Source organism: Arvicanthis niloticus, chromosome 4, assembly GCF_011762505.2.
Source record: "Arvicanthis niloticus isolate mArvNil1 chromosome 4, mArvNil1.pat.X, whole genome shotgun sequence".
NCBI classification, from domain to species: domain Eukaryota; kingdom Metazoa; phylum Chordata; class Mammalia; order Rodentia; family Muridae; genus Arvicanthis; species Arvicanthis niloticus.
The window spans coordinates 96472234-96492855 of NC_047661.1; the positions used below are offsets into that span (position 1 = coordinate 96472234).

Sequence of the window (20622 nt, forward strand, 5' to 3'; positions counted from 1 at the left end):
TGGAGTTGAGCTTTGTGCAAGGAGATAAGAATGGATTAATTTGCATTCTTCTACATGTTGACCTCCAGTTGAGCCAGCACCACTTGTTGAAAATGCTGTCCTTTTTCCACTGGATGAATTTAGCTCCCTTGTCAAATATCAAGTGACCATAGGTATGCGGGTTCATTTCTGGGTCTTCAATTCTGTTCCATTGATCGTCCTTTCTGTCTCTGTACCAATACCAAGCAGTTTTTATCACTACTGCTCTGTAGTATAGTTTGAGGTCCGGAATGGTGATTCCCCCAGAGGTTCTTTTATTGTTGAGAATAGTTCTCGCTATCCTAGGTTTTTTGTTATTCCAAATGAATTTGTAAATTGCTCTTTCTATCTCTATGAAGAATTGATTTGGAATTTTGATGGGTATTGCATTGAATCTATAGATTGCTTTTGGCAGGATAGCCATTTTTACTAAGTTAATCCTGCCAATCCAGGAGCATGGGAGATCTTTCCATCTTCTGAGATGTTCTTCAATTTCTTTCTTGAGAGACTTGAAGTTCTTGTCATACAGATCTTTCACTTGCTTTGTTAGATTCACTCCAAGATAATTTATTTTATTCGTGGCTATTGTGAAGGGTGTCATTTCCCTGATTTCTTTCTCTGCCTGTTTATCCTTTGAGTAGAGGAAGGCTACTGATTTGTTTGAGTTGATTTTATATCCAGCCACATTGCTAAAGTTGTTTATCAGGTTTAGGAGTTCTCTGGTGGAAGTTTTAGGTTCACTTAAGTATACTATCATATCATCTGCAAATAGTGAAATTTTGACTTCTTCCTTTCCTATCTGTATACCTTTGACTTCCTTTTGTTGTCTAATTGCTCTAGCTAAGACTTCCAGTACTATATTGAATAGGTAAGGTGAGAGTGGGCAGCCTTGCCTAGTCCCTGATCTTAGTGGGATTGCTTCAAGTTTCTCTCCATTTAGTTTGATGTTGGCTACTGGCTTGCTGTATATTGCTTTTACTATGTTTAGATATGGGCCTTGAATTCCTGATCTTTCCAAGACTTTTAACATGAAGGGATGTTGAATTTTGTCAAATGCTTTCTCAGCATCTAGTGATATGACCATGTGGTTTTTCTCTTTGAGTTTATTTATGTAGTGGATTACATTGATGGATTTCCGAATATTGAACCATCCCTGCATTCCTGGGATAAAGCCTACTTGATCTTGATGGATAATTGTTTTGATGTGTTGTTGGATTCGGTTTGCGAGAATTTTATTGAGTATTTTTGCATCAATATTCATAAGAGAGATTGGTCTGTAGTTCTCTTTCTTTGTTGGGTCTTTCTGTGGTTTAGGTATGAGTGTAATGGTAGCTTCATAGAATGAATTGGGTAGTGTTCCTTCTGTTTCTATTCGATGGAATAACTTGAAGAGGATTGGTATTAGGTCTTCCTTGAAGGTCTGAAAGAATTCTGCACTGAAACCATCTGGCCCCGGACATTTTTTGGTGGGAAGATTTTTAATGACTGTGTCTATTTCTTTAGGCGTTATGGGACTGTTTAGGTGGTTTATCTGCTCCTCGTTTAACTTTGGTACCTGGTATCTATCTAGAAAATTGTCCATTTCCTCCAGATTTTCCAATTTTGTTGAGTATAGGCCTTTGTAGTAGGATCTGATAATTTTTTTAATTTCCTCTGTTTCTGTTGTTATGTCTCCCTTTTCAGTTCTGATTTTATTAATTTGAATGCTGTCTCTGCGCCCTTTGGTTAGTCTGGCTAAGGGTTTGTCTATCTTGTTGATTTTCTCAAAGAACCAGCTCCTGGTTTTGTTGATATTTTGTATAGTTCTTTTTGTTTCGACTTGGTTGATTTCAGCCCTGAGTTTGACTATTTCCTGCCGTCTACTCCTCTTGGGTATACTAGCTTCTTTTTGTTCTAATGCTTTCAGGTTTGCTGTCAAGTTGTTGATGTATGCTCTTTCCACTTTCTTTTTGTGAGCACTTAGAGCTATGATTTTTCCTCTTAGTACTGCTTTCAATGAGTCCCACATGTTTTGATATGATGTGTCCTCATTTTCATTTAAATCTAAAAAGTCTTTAATTTCTTTCTTAATTTCTTCCTTGACCAAGTTATCATTGAGTAGAGCATTGTTCAGTTGCCAAGTGTATGTCGGTTTTCTGATGTTTTTGTCCATGTCAAAGACAAGTCTTAATCCATGGTGGTCTGATAAGGTGCTGGGGATTATTTCAATCTTTTTGTATCTGTTGAGGCCTGTTTTGTGACCAATTATATGGTCTATTTTCGAGAAGGTACCATGAGGTGCTGAGAAGAAGGTGTATTCTTTTGTTTTAGGATGAAATGTTCTATAGATGTCAGTTAAGTCCAATTGGTTCATAACTTCTGTTAGTTTCATTGTGTCTCGATTTAGTTTCTGTTTCCATGATCTGTCCATAGCTGAGAGTGGGGTGTTGAAATCTCCCACTATTATTGTGTAGGGTGCAATGTATGCTTTAAGTTTTAGTAATGTGTCTTTTATGTATGTGGGTGCCCTTACATTTGGGGCATAGATGTTGAGAATTGCAAGTTCCTCTTGGTACATTTTTCCTTTCATGAATATGAAGTGTCCTTCTTTATCTTTTTTGATTACTTCTGGTTGAAAACTGATTTTATTTGATATTAGAATCGCTACTCCAGCTTGTTTCTTGGGACCATTTGCTTGGTAGATTGTTTTCCAACCTTTTACTCTGAGGTAGTGTCTGTCCTTTCCACAGAGGTGCGTTTCCTGAATGCAGCAAAATGTTGGGTCCTGTTTACGTATCCAGTCTGATAGTCTATGTCTTTTTACTGGAGAATTGAGTCCATTGATATTAAGAGATATTAAGGAAAAATGAGTGTTGTTTCCTGTTATTTTTGTTATTGGCAATGGAGATATGTTTGTGTAGCTACCTTCTTTTACGGTTTTTGGAGGATTACTTTCCTGCTTTTTCCAGGTTGTAGTTTCCCTCCTTGTGATGGAGTTTTCCACCAATTATCCGTTGAAGTGCTGGGTTTGTGTTGAGATACTGTGTAAATTTGGATTTGTCATGGAATATTTTGGTTTCTCCATCAATAATGATTGAGAGTTTTGCTGGGTATAGTAGTCTGGGCTGACATTTATGTTCTTTTAGGGTCTGTATGATATCAGTCCAGGATCTTCTGGCTTTTATGGTCTCTGGTGAAAAGTCTGATGTAATTCTTATAGGTCTGCCTTTATATGTTACTTTGCCTTTTTCCCTTACTGCTTTTAGTATTTTTTCTTTGTTTTGTACATTTGATGTTTTGACTATTATGTGGCGGGAAGTATTTCTTTTCTGGTCTAAACTATTTGGAGTTCTGTAGGCTTCTTGTATATTTATGGACATCTCTTTCTTTAGGTGAGGGAAGTTTTCCTCTATAATTTTGTTGAGAATATTTACTGGTCCTTTAAGTTGGGAGTCTTCCCCCTCATCTATTCCTATTATCCTTAGGTTTGGCCTTCTCATTGTGTCTTGGATTTCTTGTATATTTTGGGTTAGTAGCTTTTTGTATTTTGCATTTTCTTTGACAGTTGTGTCAATGTTTTCCATGGTATCTTCTGCACATGAGATTCTCTCTTCCATCTCTTGTATTCTGTTGGTAATACTTGTATCTATGACTCCTGATCGTTTTTTTAAGTTTTCTATCTCCAGGGTGTTCTCCCTTTGTGATTTCTTTATTGTTTCTACTTCCGTTTTTAGATCCTGCATGGTTTTGTTTAATTCCTTCTCCCGTTTGGTTGCATTTTCTTGTAATTCCTTAAGGGATTTTTGTGTTTCCTCTCTAAGGGTTTCTATCTGTTCTTTGAGAGTGTTATTTATGTCTTTCTTAAAGTCCTCTATCATCATCATGAGAAGTGATTTTAATTCTGAATCCTGCCTTTCTGGTGTGATGGGGTGTTCAGGGCTTGCTATGATGGGGGAACTGGGTTCTGATGATGCCATGTAACTTTGGTTTCTGTTGCTTATGTTCTTGCGCCTGCCTTTTGCCATCTGGTTAATTCTAGTGTTACCTGTATTTCTGTCTCTGATTGAAGCCTGTCTTTCCAGTTGTCTCGCTTTTGTTTGGTCTTCTAGGAGTCCAGATGTCTTTGTGATTTTTTTCCAGCTGCCCTGATTACAGTGGTATCTCTAGGATGCCTCAGGATATGGTGCCTCCAAGGTAGCAGTCCAGCTAGATGTCTGCTGTTCTGGGTGCAGTGTCTCCTCTTGGATATCTCAGGGTATGTTGTCTGACACTCTGAGTTCAGTTGTTCCTCTGTGGCTCTGGGTTGAGCGGACCTTCCAGTATGTTTCAGGTGGAATCCGGGGTCCACACAACTGCAGACCTGGTAGAGGTCTGGTCTGGGGCTCAGACCCTGCAGGCCTCAGGCCGGAGGGGGGGCGAGCAGCAGAAGGAGCGTGCTAGCACGGGCTATGGGTTCTACGGATCCCCCAGAATGTGTCTGGGGGACTCCTGGGTGCACTCACCAACAGGCCTCAGACTGCAGGAGGGGCGAGCGGCGGAAGGGGCGTGATAGCGCTGGCTATGGGTTCTATGGATCCCCCAGAATGTGTCTGGGGGGCTCCTGGGTGCACTTACCCGCAGGCCTCAGACTGCAGGAGGGGCGAGCGGCGGAAGGGGCGTGCTAGCGCTGGCTATGGGTCTATGGATCCCCCAGAATGTGTCTGGGGGGCTCCTGGGTGCACTTACCCGCAGGCCTCAGACTGCAGGAGGGGCGAGCGGCGGAAGGGGCGTGCTAGCGCTGGCTATGGGTCTATGGATCCCCCAGAATGTGTCTGGGGGGCTCCTGGGTGCACTTACCCGCAGGCCTCAGACTGCAGGAGGGGCGAGCGGCGGAAGGGGCGTGCTAGCGCTGGCTATGGTTCTATCCTCCTGTCTATCCTTACAAGCTCTTTTAAATTCATGTCTTCTTTTATATTAATTGTTCTTACATATACATAGATATACTCTTAAATAGAATCTTCCCAGACTGTACAATGTTAGTTGTTTATCTATTTTTTGTGGCTAACCTTTTAGTATTGGATAATCAGTTGGTGTGCTCATCCTTGGGAAAGACAATTTCTCCCACTCTCAGAATTCCTTCGTTGTCTATAGTTCTTCGTGTAGGGTTGTAACCTAGTGGTTTTTCCCTGTCCATTGTGGCTTGTCTATTGCTGTTGTAGTTGTTCAGCTCATGCTCAGGCCCTCATGTTGGTGAGACTATGTAGGAGTAGCTTTGTCACTACTAGTAGAAACAATCTCACAGCACATACTATGGTACTTTGGCTTTCAGTCTTTCCAAAATGTCTACACTATCTAAAATGTTGCCTGTGCCTTAGGTGTAGGAGTTGTTTTGTTGAAGTATCCATTAGGCAAGAATTTTTAATAATTATTAGAAGGAATATTAGAAGTTACTATATTCAGATTTTATCCAGAATATAATCAATATACAGTAATGGCATTTTGTTTTCTTATTTGCTTAGGTTTGTTAATTACAACTTTAGTTCTTAGCTTTTTCTCCTGAATTCTTGTATTATAGTTCTATAAAGGTCCCGTGTTAAGTCTAAGATTTCTTTCATAGTTTTTTATAATATCATATATGAACTTTGGATCACTTTCTAATTTGTTTAGATTACATCTATGTTTTTTGTTTTTTTTTTTTTTCATTTTTCTGTCTCTCATGTACCTTAGCTAAGTCTCTCCTTAGGGAAATTGAGTGTTCTAAAATGACATTTTGATTTGTTTTAATGCCAACATGATTACTTATTTCTATTTGTATATTATTTATCCTGTATTCAGAGTATCCTGGCTTTAAATCCTCGAGTCCAAAGTCATGCATCTCTACGTTCCACCATGGCCAAGAAAATAGACAAGAAACATTGGAAAAGAAACACAGATAAGAACTGCTTTGTGAGTATCACTGACATACGATTTCCTGCTGAAAACGATCCTCCATACTGAAGGCAATGGCGTTTGTATCTTAGAAATGTAATTAAATATGCACAAGGTGCTGCTGTGTTTTTAAAATAATTTAAGCATTTTATTTCTGGAAACAATCTCATAACACTGTTTAATTCTGATGCTTTGCAAATCTTCTGTAAAACTTAAAATTTTATAAGTTTGTTACCACTACTTTATTTTCTAAATTCTTTTAAATTTAGTTTTAAATTGTTATGTATGATGATAGTACGCTGAAAATCTTCCACATCACAAGTTCCAGTGCCACTGAGGAAGGACTGGCACATGGCTACCTGACAGTTCAGTATAAACTTTCTGCACCCAGGTAAGGTGCAGAAGCAAAGCAGTTTCTCTGAGGTTCCTTGTGCCTGATTTTTAATTTTTTAATGTGTTTTTGTTTGCTTGTTGAGAGCAGGGACTCCCTGTATAGTTCACAGGGCCTCATGCCCATGTGGTTCCTTCTATCCTCGCCGCCTGAGTTCTAAAGTTGCATCTTAAGCCGCAGTGCCCAGCTTAGAATCGTTCTTATTTGTGTCTATGTCTTGATCACAGACTCCAGTACAGGTCTTTGGAAGGACACCAGGGTAACCCACACTGGATCTCTGAACTACAAATATTTAAAATTGAAAATAATTCCTTTTTACTGGAATACCCCCCCCCCCCGCAAATGATTTTTTTCAAAATAATGAATGAGGCTGTGGCCTGAGCTTGCTGGGTGGGTGTGCTTAGGATGCTCTTTACATACTGTTGCTTAAGATAAATGGCTTTATTTTCTCTTGTTTTCTTCCTCCTTTCCTTTGGAAGGATGGGACATGAGGACAGGCATCCTGCAAAGGGTTTTGACAACAACAAGGCAGGCATGATATGCCATGATCTCCCAGTCAGCTGGAGCTTTTGATTTGGCATTGTGTTTTCCTTGGAACACTCTTGTGAGCTCTATTGTCTACTATGGCATTTCCTGACAGGTTTTTGGAAGGATACCAGGGTAGCCCACACTGGTCACATGATGACATATTGTGATTTTGCATAACGAAGGCAACAGTTGAAGACAATCAGTTTTAAATGTATCTTGCAAATACTGTCAATGAAAAGTCTCTCATTTCGAATATGTGAATGCTATGATCCAAAGACATCAAATGTTTTTCCTAGGGCCTTTTATTTATAAATGATCTAACATTCTGCGTTCCAGATTTTATTAGAAATAGAAAGTTTTCTCTATTTTAATTGTTCTTATCACTACTATATTTAAAAAAAAACAATCATTCAAGATTTGACCTTATATATAGATTTTTTAATTTCATTTCTTCCAAAATATGTAACTGGCAAAGGTAGTGTTGAGATAAGTTTTCTCACTCAAGTATTTGTTGTTTAGAATTTGTAGAAAGGCAATATTTATGTGATAGGGTTGTTGTTACAAAGCATCACAGATAGGGTGGCTTGAACCTTTCAGTTTTCACCCTAGTAGAGACTAGTCTGAGATCTAAGTGTTGGTAGGGCAGATTGCTTCTGAGAACTTTCTGCTTGTTTAATCAATGGCGTCTACTTCCTGTGTTTTTACCTGGTCTTACTGCTCTAATGGCTTGTTTTAATCTGTTTACCTCTTTAAATATCATCTCTAAATAACTACATTTTGAAATATTAGCAGTCAGTATGTCAACACATAAATTTTATAAAGACACTATTTAACCTATAAAAATAACTTTAAACTGTCAAATACACCCAGTCATTCATCTTATAGTAGTATGTACTATGGAAAGAATTAGGAATTAGGTAAACATTAATTATGTAGAAAGAAGATTATTCTAGGCATTATTTATTCAGTAGAGAAAAAAATATAGAAGAAAATCCTCCAAATTCCAACTACTGGGTCACGATCAACTAAATTAAAGCAAATATATTCAGTGTTAAATTGTATGACCATTAAAATTATTTTTCAATAGTTAATACTCTGGGTTAAGCAGGCACAATTTATATTATATGCAAAGCACATAAAATATCACTATATCTAATTGTAATTGTGTGTGCTTGCACACAACTATGCCTTTGTGCATAGCCACAAAGAATAAAAGCGTCCATACAATTATTAATGCTGATTATCTTTGTGTTCTTGACATTTTTGTGTACTCTGGATTTTCTGGAGTGAGCAAGTATAAATGGTAAAATAAAAGCTTCCAGTCTATGTAAAAATAATAATAATCTCATTGTATAAAATCAGATTTACTGCTGAAATGCGGATCACTCTGCAAACTCCAGCAATATTCTGGACTGAGAGAGAAGAGCAGTGAAGCTCACTCCTTGGGGAGATGGGAAGCTAAGGTTCAAATTTATCCTTAATTCACCATTTGAATAAAGTCTCTTCCTTTACATAAGTATTCTCTCTGTGCTTAGATACAAAATTTAATATAATTGTTATCAAAGCATATGATTTGATTTTTACTCTCTGGTCTTTCTATATACATAGTGAGACCAACAGAACTGTGCTTTCTGTCACCAGAGGAACTAGTAATAACACTCAGAGAGGCACATATTTACAATAGCCAGACACAAGAAAATGGAGGGAAACAGGAGTTCTTTTACAAGGCATGCTAATTTGCAAGAGGATAAGGTCCTACCCTGTCCTGAGATAAGCAGATTTCTGTTTATTTGGTGGTTCAGAGATCAAGTAAGGATCCTGCAACTTGCTATATAGCCTAGGCTGATCTTGAACTCATGGGGATCTGCTTGCTCCAGTCCTTGAATTGCTGGTATTAAATCTGTGACCAGCACATCCAGCAGAGATGTATTCTTAAACTTCTCTACCCCTTACCTCCAGGGGAGACATTGCAAAGCCTTCTGGATCTAGGTGAGAGTGGGTATTTTCATGGTTACATCTTGGCTCTGCTTCCATTTCTCCCCACTGTGATTTCCTGCAGCGCATTCACTTAGGAAGTTCATACATCTAATCCTTGTGCAGTTTTTCGTCTAAAAAATTTAGTTATCAGATGCTGAGATTGCTGTTTCAGGGCCTCACCCACAGTGACTGCTATAGCTCTTCAATCCCTCTCTCCTGGAAGACTGATTCTCCTTCTCTTCCCTCAGTTCCCGCCTCCTGCCCATTCCCCCTTTTCTGTGGCCAGTGTGTGCCTTTCTCTCTATACAACTACATTATTAATGGAATCATACTCTCTCTCTAATCTAGTAGCATTTTCAGACATATAACACCTATGCTTATATCTCTAAGTAATCTTTCTATCTCCATCATGATAACTAAACATCTACTGAATGTATATATGGTTCTTGTATGTATTAGTTCTTCTTACAGATCTAAACAGTCAACTTATGAAATTACTCTTGCCTTCAAATTCTGTTCCCAGAATCCCTGCCCTTCATCTTTTTCTTTAGAATAAATGTGTGTGTGTGTGTGTGTGTGTGTGTGTGTGTGTGTGTGTGTGTAATGTAGTTATCATTTCTCCTTTGGGTCTCTGCAGAGGCTTTGAAACCAGGCTCAACACTTAACCCCTTTCTGGTGGAGTCCACTCCCAACAAGTTGTAGAACTGAAGACTCCTTTAAAAGTTCTGTACTGAGAATCTGCAAGGAATCTTCTTGCTCACTGGCAGCCACAATTTCCTTTGCTCACCTATCATCTTAGCAAAGTCTCCTAGAGCCTCCCTGCATCAAACTCTGCCCGTCCTTTGTGGCTCTGCGTCGGTGGGCTTCCTTGATAGCTTTTCTTCACAGTATTTGCTATGGATATACCTCTTTTCCTTATGGGTCTTCATTGTCTTCATTTTCCTGTAAGTCTGCACAATCCAGTAGAGCTGGAGCTTTAAATTTCACTTGTCTTACATTTCTTCTCTGTGTTCCTGTTGCTTCTCACATGGCACCCGGCACATAGCTTGTACTTAATGCCTAGCTATTGAATGAATGCATGCATGAACAAATGAACAGAACTCCCACTTCCCCAATTCAGTACATACTGGTCATTTCTGTTAAATTTATTCTTGCATATAGTGATTTGCAGTTCTCTGTGAATCATTCAGATTACTTTCTTTAGTTTACTCATGATAATGTCTGGGCTGAAAAATGCTAAATGATTTACTTAGACTCCAATGAGTCATATATTATTTTTATATTACCAGTATTTTACTTCACATCCTTAGAAAAAGACAAATGTGTTTATGAAAACAGACATATTTTAAAATCTCAAGAAAGCCTGGTCTGTGATGGTTCTCATGCTACTTCAGAAGAAAGAATTAAAGCTTTAGTTTTGATTTACCATGGTAAGCCTCAGTCCAGTCACACTGTCACTGACTAGTCATGGTGTGTGCATCCAGGTCACCTGTGCGTTTCTTTCAGATCCCAAATAGAATTTCAGGGACCTGTTGTTCAGCCCTCATTCCCTACGTAACGTTCCTCCTTCTTTTTATTCATTCACCTGCTGCCTGAGCATCCATGCCTCAGGTACTGTATCATATGCTTCTTAGAGATGAATAGTTTCTACAAAAGTTGTACTCTATTTCTTATTTGAAAGTCAAACTCTAATTTGTTTTAGTATGTAGATTTTTAGCCTCTAAGAGAACAGGCATTGTTTTGTCCCAAGAATGACAATTTTGAAATTTTTGCCCAGGAATTTCATTGTTTGGCAGCTTACTAGCGGTCTATGACTAATTGGAAATTCTAAATTACATAGGGAATTTAACTGCAAAATGTGCTTGGACTGGGTAATGAAGCACAGAGCACTTATTCCCAGTGTCATTTAAGCAGGTGTTCCAGACCGCTGTTTATTTTTGACATTTTGAAAATGTTGAACTGTCCTAATTATATAAATATTTTGCAGTCATTTTTCATGTACAATTTTTGAAGACCAGTAAATATTATGAACCAGAAAATTTATCCCAGGTGAAAAAAATAAAAGGAAACATGGTTAAGTACAGGGAGTCATTGTTTTCTGAGTCGTAGTGAATTTATTCTAAACTCATGACACACAGTAGGTGCTCATGGCTTTAAAGGGTGACGAAGACGTAATGCCTATTTAAAATTTGTTATTTCAAGTTCTATGTCTAAATTCTTATATTTTAACCTCAGAATCACTTTGTGGTAACCATTATATTTTAGCTCCACTCCTAAATGAACAACAATGCATAGAGAGGCCCAAGAATCTGGCTAATGTAGAATTAGATATTAAATCTGGCTGAAAGCTCTTTAAGCAAAGTACTTTACATGAAGCGATAAAAATCATCCACTGATCTTTTCTTTTAGACAATGAAAATGAGTACAGAATATTTAGATTTTGCCATAGATTTCTTTTACTTGTAGGTATGGTTCTCTGTCTATCTATTAGAATAGGGTAGGCATTCTGCCATTCATCAACTAAAATAAATATGAAAGCAGTATAGGCCATACCAAAAAAAATAATGCTCTGAATACAGCCCTGAAAAGTACTTAGAGTGATATTTCAAAGAAAGAGTGATATATGGCTTTTAATTATCAATCAAATTTGCCTTCAGCTGAATGAATCTAGGATTTAGTTTAGGAGATGGATTTAATGAGAAATATAAGAGGTGGGATTGTTGGGATTTCTGTAGGAAGTTAGACAATAAATAATGAAGAATGGGGTAAGGGGCTTTCTGGAAGACTGCAAATGTGAAAATAACTAGAAATTAGAAAACATGACGTGATGGGTAGGGGCATAAGTTGGTTGGTAAAAGGATTGCTTTGACAACACAAGTACCTGTGCTCCATCTACAGAACATACTTATAGAAGCCAAGCCTGATAGCATCCTTGTAATCCTAGAGCTGGTGAGGAAGAGACAGACAATCCTTGGGTTCAATGGCCAACTAGCCTAGCTTAACTGGCCATTTCCAGACCATTGAGAGACATTGTCTCAATAGAAGAAAGCCCTTAAATGTTGACACCTGACCTTTCCCTCGGACCTTCACATTCATTCATGTGTATACACAAAAGAACATATGTGGACAAATAGATGACTTAGGAGTTGAATTTGTTTGTGCATTAACTGTCTATAGGGTAAACTGATATGAACTATTGAATTTAGGATATGCTATTTTGACATTAAGAGCTGGTGATGAAGTGGTATAGGTAATTATAACCCTATGGGTAGAGTTTTCTAGGAGCAGTGTTAGTTAGAGAGGGGAGCGCCACAGGGTTGATCTTGAGATTAGGATAGGATTTAGCATGATGAAAGTTGGGCACTGACTTCAAATAGACAATATAAAAGGCTGGCCAAAGACCCAGTAATCAAGATAAATTATCATAGATGTAAATGAAAAAAAAACTTAAGTGGGGACATACCCGTTCCCTTTGCTTTAGATCTTATGGGGCTTTGTGTGGCACTGAACCTGCTGCCCGTAGATAAGGAGAGGCAGAGGTGAGAAACTGACTAAAAACAGCTGTGGTAGAAAGCAGACAGTTCCTGCAAGGGGAGATACATACCATTTGTTTCCCCTTTAATGTGTGGTTTCATGTGTTCTCAGTGAGCTTCATTGGTAATCTTTTAGAATCTGCTTAAGATTGGCCTTGCCTTCTGGCCCTGCTATTACCCCCCTTCAGAGGTTTCCCTCATCACTATGAGATGATACCTAATTTGGTTATTAAGGTTCTAACAAATATGTTCACTCTTGTTCAGCTAGCTAACAGTGTGGCACTGTTAGAAGTAATATAAAATGTGGGTATCAGTGCAGGGCTGACCCAGGTCCCAATCCAGATCTCTAAGTGTATACTTAACAATTTCCTGAGATTTACACCACATTGTGTGTGAGGAAGTAACTTGTCTTCACCTCTCCTCATATCCCCACATATCCAAGTAGTTCTCAAAGCTTTCATCTATTATTGACACTGACTTTCAAATATAAAAGGCTTAATTTAAGCTTAAGTTCCTGAATTTAAAAAAAAAAAAAACACATAACCAAGATTCTTTACAACTTGTAAGATTTTCTTTGGCAGGTAGACAATGCAGTGTTTGTGTAGAGAATACTAATACAACTAGATACTCAGGGATGCAGGAAATGTGACTTTTTAAAAAATTTTCCTCTTGTGGAACTTAATTTCTACTCTAGCAGTCTCTGTGATTGAGTGACTTTGTCTCTGATACTTTGTAGGACTCTTTTCTTTCTGTCTGGCACTTCTCTATTTTTCTGGGTTGATAAATGAACTAGAAGGATGCCATCTCATTGGTTGTAATTTTGATACATGAGGTGGGTGCCGGCAAGTTTTTTTTCACTTTGGTGTGTGTGTGAGAGAGACAGACAGACAGACAGACAGACACACACACACACACACACACACACACACACACACACACACAGAGAGAGAGAGAGAGAGAGAGAGAGAGAGAGAGAGAGAGAGAGAGAGAGAGAGAGAGAGACTTTCCTATTCACACTCTGAAGAAGGATACTGCGTGTCTTGCCCTATTACTCTCAACGTTCACTTGAGATAAAGTCTGTTGGTGAACCCAGAGCTATGTTGGTATCCGGCAATCTTCTTGTCTCTGCAATTCATAGAGTTGGTGTTACAGGATTGCTTTAAACAAAACAAAACAAAAATCAAAAATCAAACAACAAAAAAACAAGTATTGGGGATTTGAATCTGAGTCCTCTTGCTTGAGAAGCAAGCACTCTTACCAGCTGAGCCACATCCCCATCACTCTCTATGCATTCAGTAAAATTTTATGAATCTTTTTTCTTCCCTTCCCTCCCAGACATCAAACTCATTTCTGTCATCCACCTTTTCATATTCTGAAGTTCATGAGGATGTGGCAATCCCAGTGATGTTCAGCTGGGCACTGTAGCTCAGGATTCTTCATGTCTCCAGCCTCTTCCTCAAGGCTCCAGCTAGCTCCTGAGTCACAGTCTTGATCTTCAGACTACCACATACCTGGTATTGGCCAAGCATCTGTGAGAAGCCCTGGGAACTATCCTGCAACCCCTTTTCTCCAGCATTTACTTGTGTTTTGTTCCTCTTCTGTCTCTTGGCCATTAAAATATTAATGTAATCTGTACTGAAAGGTTAAAAGTTGAGAGAAATCGACTTCCTCTGCCTCACACTTCTTCCAGCTACTGTGAATCACCTAGGTTTATGTCTCTTTCTCTGAAACTTTGATTTTTGTGTTTCTAACTGTGGCTGAAGCACTGCTTCTCTGAGTTTTGCCATTATAGTATTTTCTTGGGAAAAAGTTTTGGAAAGTGTAGTGTAGTGTTTTATTGTTGTTTTGTTTTTGTTTCTTTTTCTTTTGTTTTTTTTAAGGGCTTTCCTGCTAAAGCCCAGGCTGTCCTTGAATTCATAGAGATCCTCCTGCCTCTGCCTTCTGAGTGCTGGAATGTGCATGCCTGGCTCAGATCACTTTTTTTTTCTTTTTAAAAACATCATCTTATTAATTAATTATGTGTATCTGTGGTCTATGTCAGGGTATGTTTATATGTGAATGCAGTTGCCCAAGGAGGCCAGAGGACCTCAGGAAGCCTGTGTGATTGGCCCTGTCTGATAATGGGAATCAAATTTTGGTCTTCTGTAAGAACAATAAATGCTCTTAACTGCTGAGTTACGTCTCCAACCTCTCAGAGAAGTTCTAATATGTTCCCTTTTTGTTGATTAAAGAGAGCCACCTATGAGTCTGGGTCTAGTAGTAAATTATATAATCAAATATTATTGAAGTGTTAATGATATGTAAATATATACTTTTTCCTTCCTTATGAATTTATACTATATTTATAGTACACAAGGCAATTTTAAAAATATCTTATTAAATGCCTCATTTGGCTGCTGTCTCATTATTCAGTTTTTTATATATTATTTCCATGTCTGTCCCCCAAAGCAACTATATTTCATTTATGTTTTCTCATGTTCCAAGACATATAGGCTGAATGGAAAATAGGATTCAGTTGTATGATATATGCCACATTCTGCCACAATTTCAGGGGATAATGGTGGTTGAGAAGAATGGAAGATGATGGGTGGGAATGAATGGTAGTAAACACTGAGTTAAATTATTTACAATGATAACTCATCTCTATTCATTGACCAATAGCTGTGGGCAACTGATACCTCATGCGTTTCTTCTTCATCTGCCCTTACCATCTTCATTTTTCCTTGCAGAACAGCGTACTATATCCCATAATTAAAGTTTTGTCTCCGAGTTATAATGTCAGGTCTATGAAAACCCATTTTTTTTTTCATAGCTGAATCTGTTGCACCTATATTAGTGCTGGGTGTGTGGTCAAGTGCTTAGTACATGGTAACTTAAGAGTATTTTCTGAATTCTTGGCATATGCCAGAGCCTGTGCTTGGTACTAAGATTCTGAATGTATTCTTATGGCAGTTACATTCTGATGGAGGAAAATTGGTATTCTTTGGATATATGTAGGTATAGCAAATTGTAGTGAGTATGGTTATCTCCTTAAAGGAACATGAATGCTGGGGAAGATTAAGTGATTGCCAAGTGACATGAGGACCTAAGCCAGTGGTTCACCACCTGTGGGCTGTGACCACTTTGAGGGCTCAAATGACCCTTTGACAGGGGTTGCCTAAGGCCATCTGCATATTGTGTATTTACACTGTGATTCCTGGCAGTAGCAAAATTATAGTTATTTAGTAGAAACAAAAATAATGTAAAGGTGGGGGGTCACTATGACATGGGAAACTGTATGAAAGAATCTCAGCATTAGGAAGGCTGATTACTGATCTAAGACATAAAGCTAGAACTGCCGACTTCATGAGTCTTTTAAATATATGTTGAAATTCATATTGGTTTTCTTCAGGAGACATGGTTTACATAATTCTCATCAACTAGCATTAATCTAGACTTCTTTAAGAACTCAGATTAAAGACTGAATTTAGGGTTTGTTCTCTACTGCCTGTATATGAAGTTTCAACTCTGAAGAGCATCCCTTGAATATTTTGGTGAATTAGCTCAGCTGTTGGAGAGAAGTTAATTCACACAGCAGTGAACTGTCTTAAAGAATTTACTCATTGTTCCACACTTTTAATGTGTCTCTCCAAATTAGCTTGTCCATTTAAATGCCGAGCACACTCTAAACATCAGCTTGTATCTCACGTGTACAGATTTATCAATTACCAAGTAGAAACCAAAGATCTCATAGGCTTCAGCCACTATGGATAATGATGGAAATAGAGAAAAGATCCCGGGTTGTCCTGCCAGGACACACATATCCATCCATGCATTAAACTTGTATTTCACAGTGCAGTTTTGTCAATCAGCCTGCCATTGGATTTGTAGTGGAAATGCATAGCTTGGCTTTAAAATTCAAGATTGACCTTTCTAAGGAAGCAGTGTTTAAGCTGAAATTAAGGAGGGAAACTGAAAGGAGAAAGGCTACAAAGTGGGACCCTGCCAGAGTGGAAAACACTTGGGGAAGAGCTAGGAGAAAGCTGACTGAGCCAAAGGTCAAAAAGCAGCTTGGGTTCTGGCAGGAGTAGGTTGTAGAGTTGAGGGAGAGCATCAGCAAGTAGTGTTGATGGTGATGATGTCAGCTAATTACACTTGTTGACATGAACAATAATGTACTTATTTCATTAAGAGAAGTGCAAGCTAGTTCATTATGGAGACAGACTCCTTGTTTGATATATGCTATAGTTTGGTGTTGGTCAAATACTGTGTTCTCACTTTAAACATGGGTTTTCTTGGTGCTTTATTCTTAGTGTGGCTAGAGATTTATTCTGTGAGTAGCTATGTGTAATAAAACAGTCACTGTCTAGAAAGAAGAAAAGTGTTAACTCTTGATATCCCGAGGCTGTTAGAGAAAGGCTACATTCAATTATTTATTTCAGGCCAATCACAGCTTTCTCTGCATCCAAGTGGCACACAAATTAAACTCGTTTGTAATTGTCTCCCATCAGCTTTGCTGCTTTTATTATGTTCTTCTCTAATTTAAGAATTCTATAATGGCAAAGCAATTTTTACACCTTTTTTATTGTTAATCAGAATGAAGTTTAGGTACCTGGTCCTGGTTTACAAGCAGCTCTCCAAAGGTGGATTTCAAAAGGCTTTATTTGCAAAAGAAGAAACACATTCTCTGTATAATTAACTGACTTATGTTTGAGGTTGGAATTTTAGGGAAGATGTTTCAGGATTGGTATGCAGCTGCAGATCGGTTGGTTAAGAGTTGGACATGCAGAGATCAAACGCTCTGGCTCACTCTATGCTTTTGTCATTTACCAACTACATGATGTTCACTGAAATGAAGTTCTTCCTGCTTCCTTTTTTTTTTTTTTCTGAAAATGAAGATATTAATCAAGTCCGTACACTAGGTCAAATTAGAGAGTTTGTGTGCCTGTCATACATGTAGCCCTTTGTGAGTGTTGGTGCTGATGAGAATTGACACTTGGGGTTGATGTAGTTTGTAGATTTCTGAGGCTCTGAACGTGGAGGCACAGGTAGGTCCTTCATGACAGCTGACACGAAAAGGCAGAGTAAAGGGAAGAACATGGAAGAATGGCTGACAGAAGGAACTGAAAATAGTGATACAACATAGACTGTTCTGTGAAGGAAAGCCCTTGTAGAGAAGCCGTGCCTGACACTGAACACTCACCATGATTGTGGACAGCTTGGAATGTTGCATGTCCAGAGCCTAATTACAACTTATCTTGGGTTATCTTTAGTCTCCTCAATAGCCGCTCTTTTTGGACTTCTGTGTCTGACTTAACATTCTTGTGACTGTCAAATAAGACCTTTTGGAACATATTAATTTATCAGACTGCTAGTGTCCACCAACCAAAAGGGTAAGAATGCCTTCAGATGGCATCTACAGTCGATAGTAGAAGTTCCCACGTGCTGCTGCCTTGTGCACCTGATGTTTCCAACAAAGTATTTGAAAGGAGTCAGCACATTCACTTTCTCTTTTTTTTGTGACTCAGAAACACTTCATCAAACTCTTCCCATATTGGGACACAGAAATTGGTCCTACCTGAATCTGTGTTTCTGGGCCATATTATTCCTATCTGATTACTGAATAAAATATCTTTTATCTGCTTTGAGGTGAAAATTGTTTTTTGTATTAATATCTCCATTGTCCAGAAATTTGTTGCAGGAAATCGGTCCTGCACACACCAACATTCACATACAGCACACACACACACACACACACACACACACACACACACACACACACATAATGAGAACACATGAGAGAGAGATTTCTTTTGAGCCTCACCCTATATGCATGAAGTTGCAGTACATTATCTTCCTTACATTTTTTTTTCGACATTTTTTCTAAAAAATTCTCTCCAGGCTACTTTTGCTCAGTTGCCACTGTAGGCTAGACCTGTGCATTTCATAATGTGGGAAAAGGGGATCCCACTCTGACTGTGTCCAGTGCAGCTGATCTGGGAGATTTGAAAAGGCTAGCCAGTGTGTGTGAAATCCCAGTCTTGCAAACTCTCAAAATCTGACACAGAGACTTCTTTTAGGAGAAATTGTTCATGCAAGCTACATAAGGTTCTAAAAATACTGAGATGAGATCCAGAAGATCTGGAATCAAATTGCTTTGATTTGTTTACACAGAAATTCTTTGCATAATCATAAATATTAAACTGGAATTGCATGATGTATTGTAGGTCAATAAGTGCTATATAATAAAGCAGATGTGTGTTAAGACTATGGCTGCAAAAACAGAACATGTATATTTTAGAAGATATTAATGAAGCATATTACTGTATTTGCAAATAAGAAATATCTTTGCATATGGGAAAATAGAGTGCTCCGAACAAAAGAAATCAGCTAAATTGTCTTTAGAGCCTAATGGTATATTTTACCTTTGCAAAACACTTATTTGGTGCTCATAGAAAATAAATATGCGAGTTTTGCTGTTTTCCAGAATGGGTATACAATGGCAGCTGTCTTTCTAATCGCTCATCTATTCAAACGCTAATCGGTGGGACCCACATAGAATGCTAGAAGCCTGAATAGGTAGACAATGACAGCAGTGTTTTAATCACAGTTCTATTCAGGCACTAATAGGAGTGATGATTAAGGGACGTTAGAAGGAGCACTTTGACATCTGATCCTTTGAACTGGCGTCTCTGCAGCCTGTGCTACACACAGCTTACTTGGCCAGACCGATTTCTTTAAATAAAGTGCCGTGATTTCCAATGTAGGAAATATTACATTAGAGCCTATTGAAATGATTAGGAATTGAGGAGCTTTTCTTTTATTGGGGATGCAGTGTGGGTCTGTGTACTCTCAAAACTAAGAGCATTAATATTGCATACAGTCCTCTGAGTAGTGGGGACCATAGAGAAATCGCTTGAAAAGAGCTCAGTACAATCGTGTGCACCTTCAATTGAATGCAAGCTGACATGTGCAGCTCTCCTTTATTGAGGCTTGTGAATTTTGAAATACTTGATATGCCCTAATCCAGGTGGGTACATCCTAACTGCAGTTGCATGTTTGTTTCCTTTAAGTGTGTGTGTCTGTGTGTGTGTGAGTGTGTGTGTGTGTGTGCCCTCAGAGGCCTTCACAGAAAAGACATGTAGGCAAAAATATTCAGTGGTTCCAAGGTCTCTACACCATTTTGCCAGAGGTAATTACTGGTAAGTAAATGACAAGACTAAGGAGAAGGAAGTTGAGCTTCTACAGGTAATAATTCATGAGGACACATAGATAGGGAAGCTAAAGATTATTTTAATAAGTCCATCCTGGGGCTGACCTTCTGTCTCAGCTGATTGAATGTTCTTATTCTGAAGAGGAGCAATATGATGATTTCAGAGGACACCTGAGTTGTCCTCTGCTCCCTCCATCACCCAGCACATACATTGTCCCTTCCACCACCCACATATACACTGTCCCCTCTGACACCCTACACATACACTGTCCCTCCAACATCCCACTATATACCATTCCTTCCAACACCTCACACATACAGTGTCTCTTCCAATGCCCCATAGTACACGGCCCTCTCCGATATCTCACAGACACACTACCCCCTCCAACACCCCACACAAACTGTCTCCTCCAATACCCCACAATACTCTGTCCCTTCCAACATACACTGCCACTTCTAACACCCTACAATACACTGTTCCCTTCCTACACCTACACAGACATCATTTTGTTCAACACCCTACACATACACTGTTCATTCCAATAACCCACAATACACTGTCCACTCCGACACCCCACACAAACACAGTTCCTTCAACACCTCACGCATATACACATGCACACTCAGGAAAGTGTTGAGGGAACAGTCAGAAAAAAAATAGAGATTCTTCTGGTAGAGGAAAAATAACAATAACAACAACAATAATTCATATACGCCATAAACTTTTTTCCTTTAGGATGGTGAATATATTCTTGATATTGTCTAAAATTCTTTCTTAACTAAAACAATACTTTAGAGTTAAGGATTGCAACCTTTAAGATATTTATGTAAAAGCTAGTGGTTAGGCAGGGCATCAATCAAGCTGAGAATTATGAGACTGGGAGAATTTTGAGAATTAAAGACCACCCAGACATTAGGAAACAACCTTTGAAGAGTGGAAGGCAGTGTTGGAAAGAGAAATGAAAAGAATCATACTGTCAAAAAGTTGTCTTTCCCCATATATTCTGCATGCAGAAGAAGACAGCAATGGGAGGAAATATTTGTAAAAATAAATTTGTTTTTTTTCTTCCTAGCCCCTGCTCCAACAGAGTGATGAC

The 20622-nt window shown here is 38.6% G+C and overlaps 1 protein-coding gene across 4 annotated transcripts in view; it reads left to right on the top strand.

Annotated features, from left to right (window-relative positions):
• Dpyd (dihydropyrimidine dehydrogenase) overlaps window positions 1-20622 on the top strand; it is an 831933-nt gene that overhangs the window by 37641 nt on the left and 773670 nt on the right. For 2 of the 4 annotated variants that reach the window (XM_076933187.1, XM_076933189.1), the window contains exons 2-3: window positions 4138-4252; window positions 5812-5922. The exons of 1 other annotated variant lie outside the window; for it this stretch is intronic. In XM_076933187.1, coding sequence (XP_076789302.1) covers window positions 4208-4252; window positions 5812-5922 — 156 coding nt within the window. In that variant the 5' untranslated portion in view covers window positions 4138-4207. The remainder of the gene's footprint in view (window positions 1-4137; window positions 4253-5811; window positions 5923-20622) is intronic. One more of the 4 variants, XM_034501414.2, reaches the window with a different exon arrangement.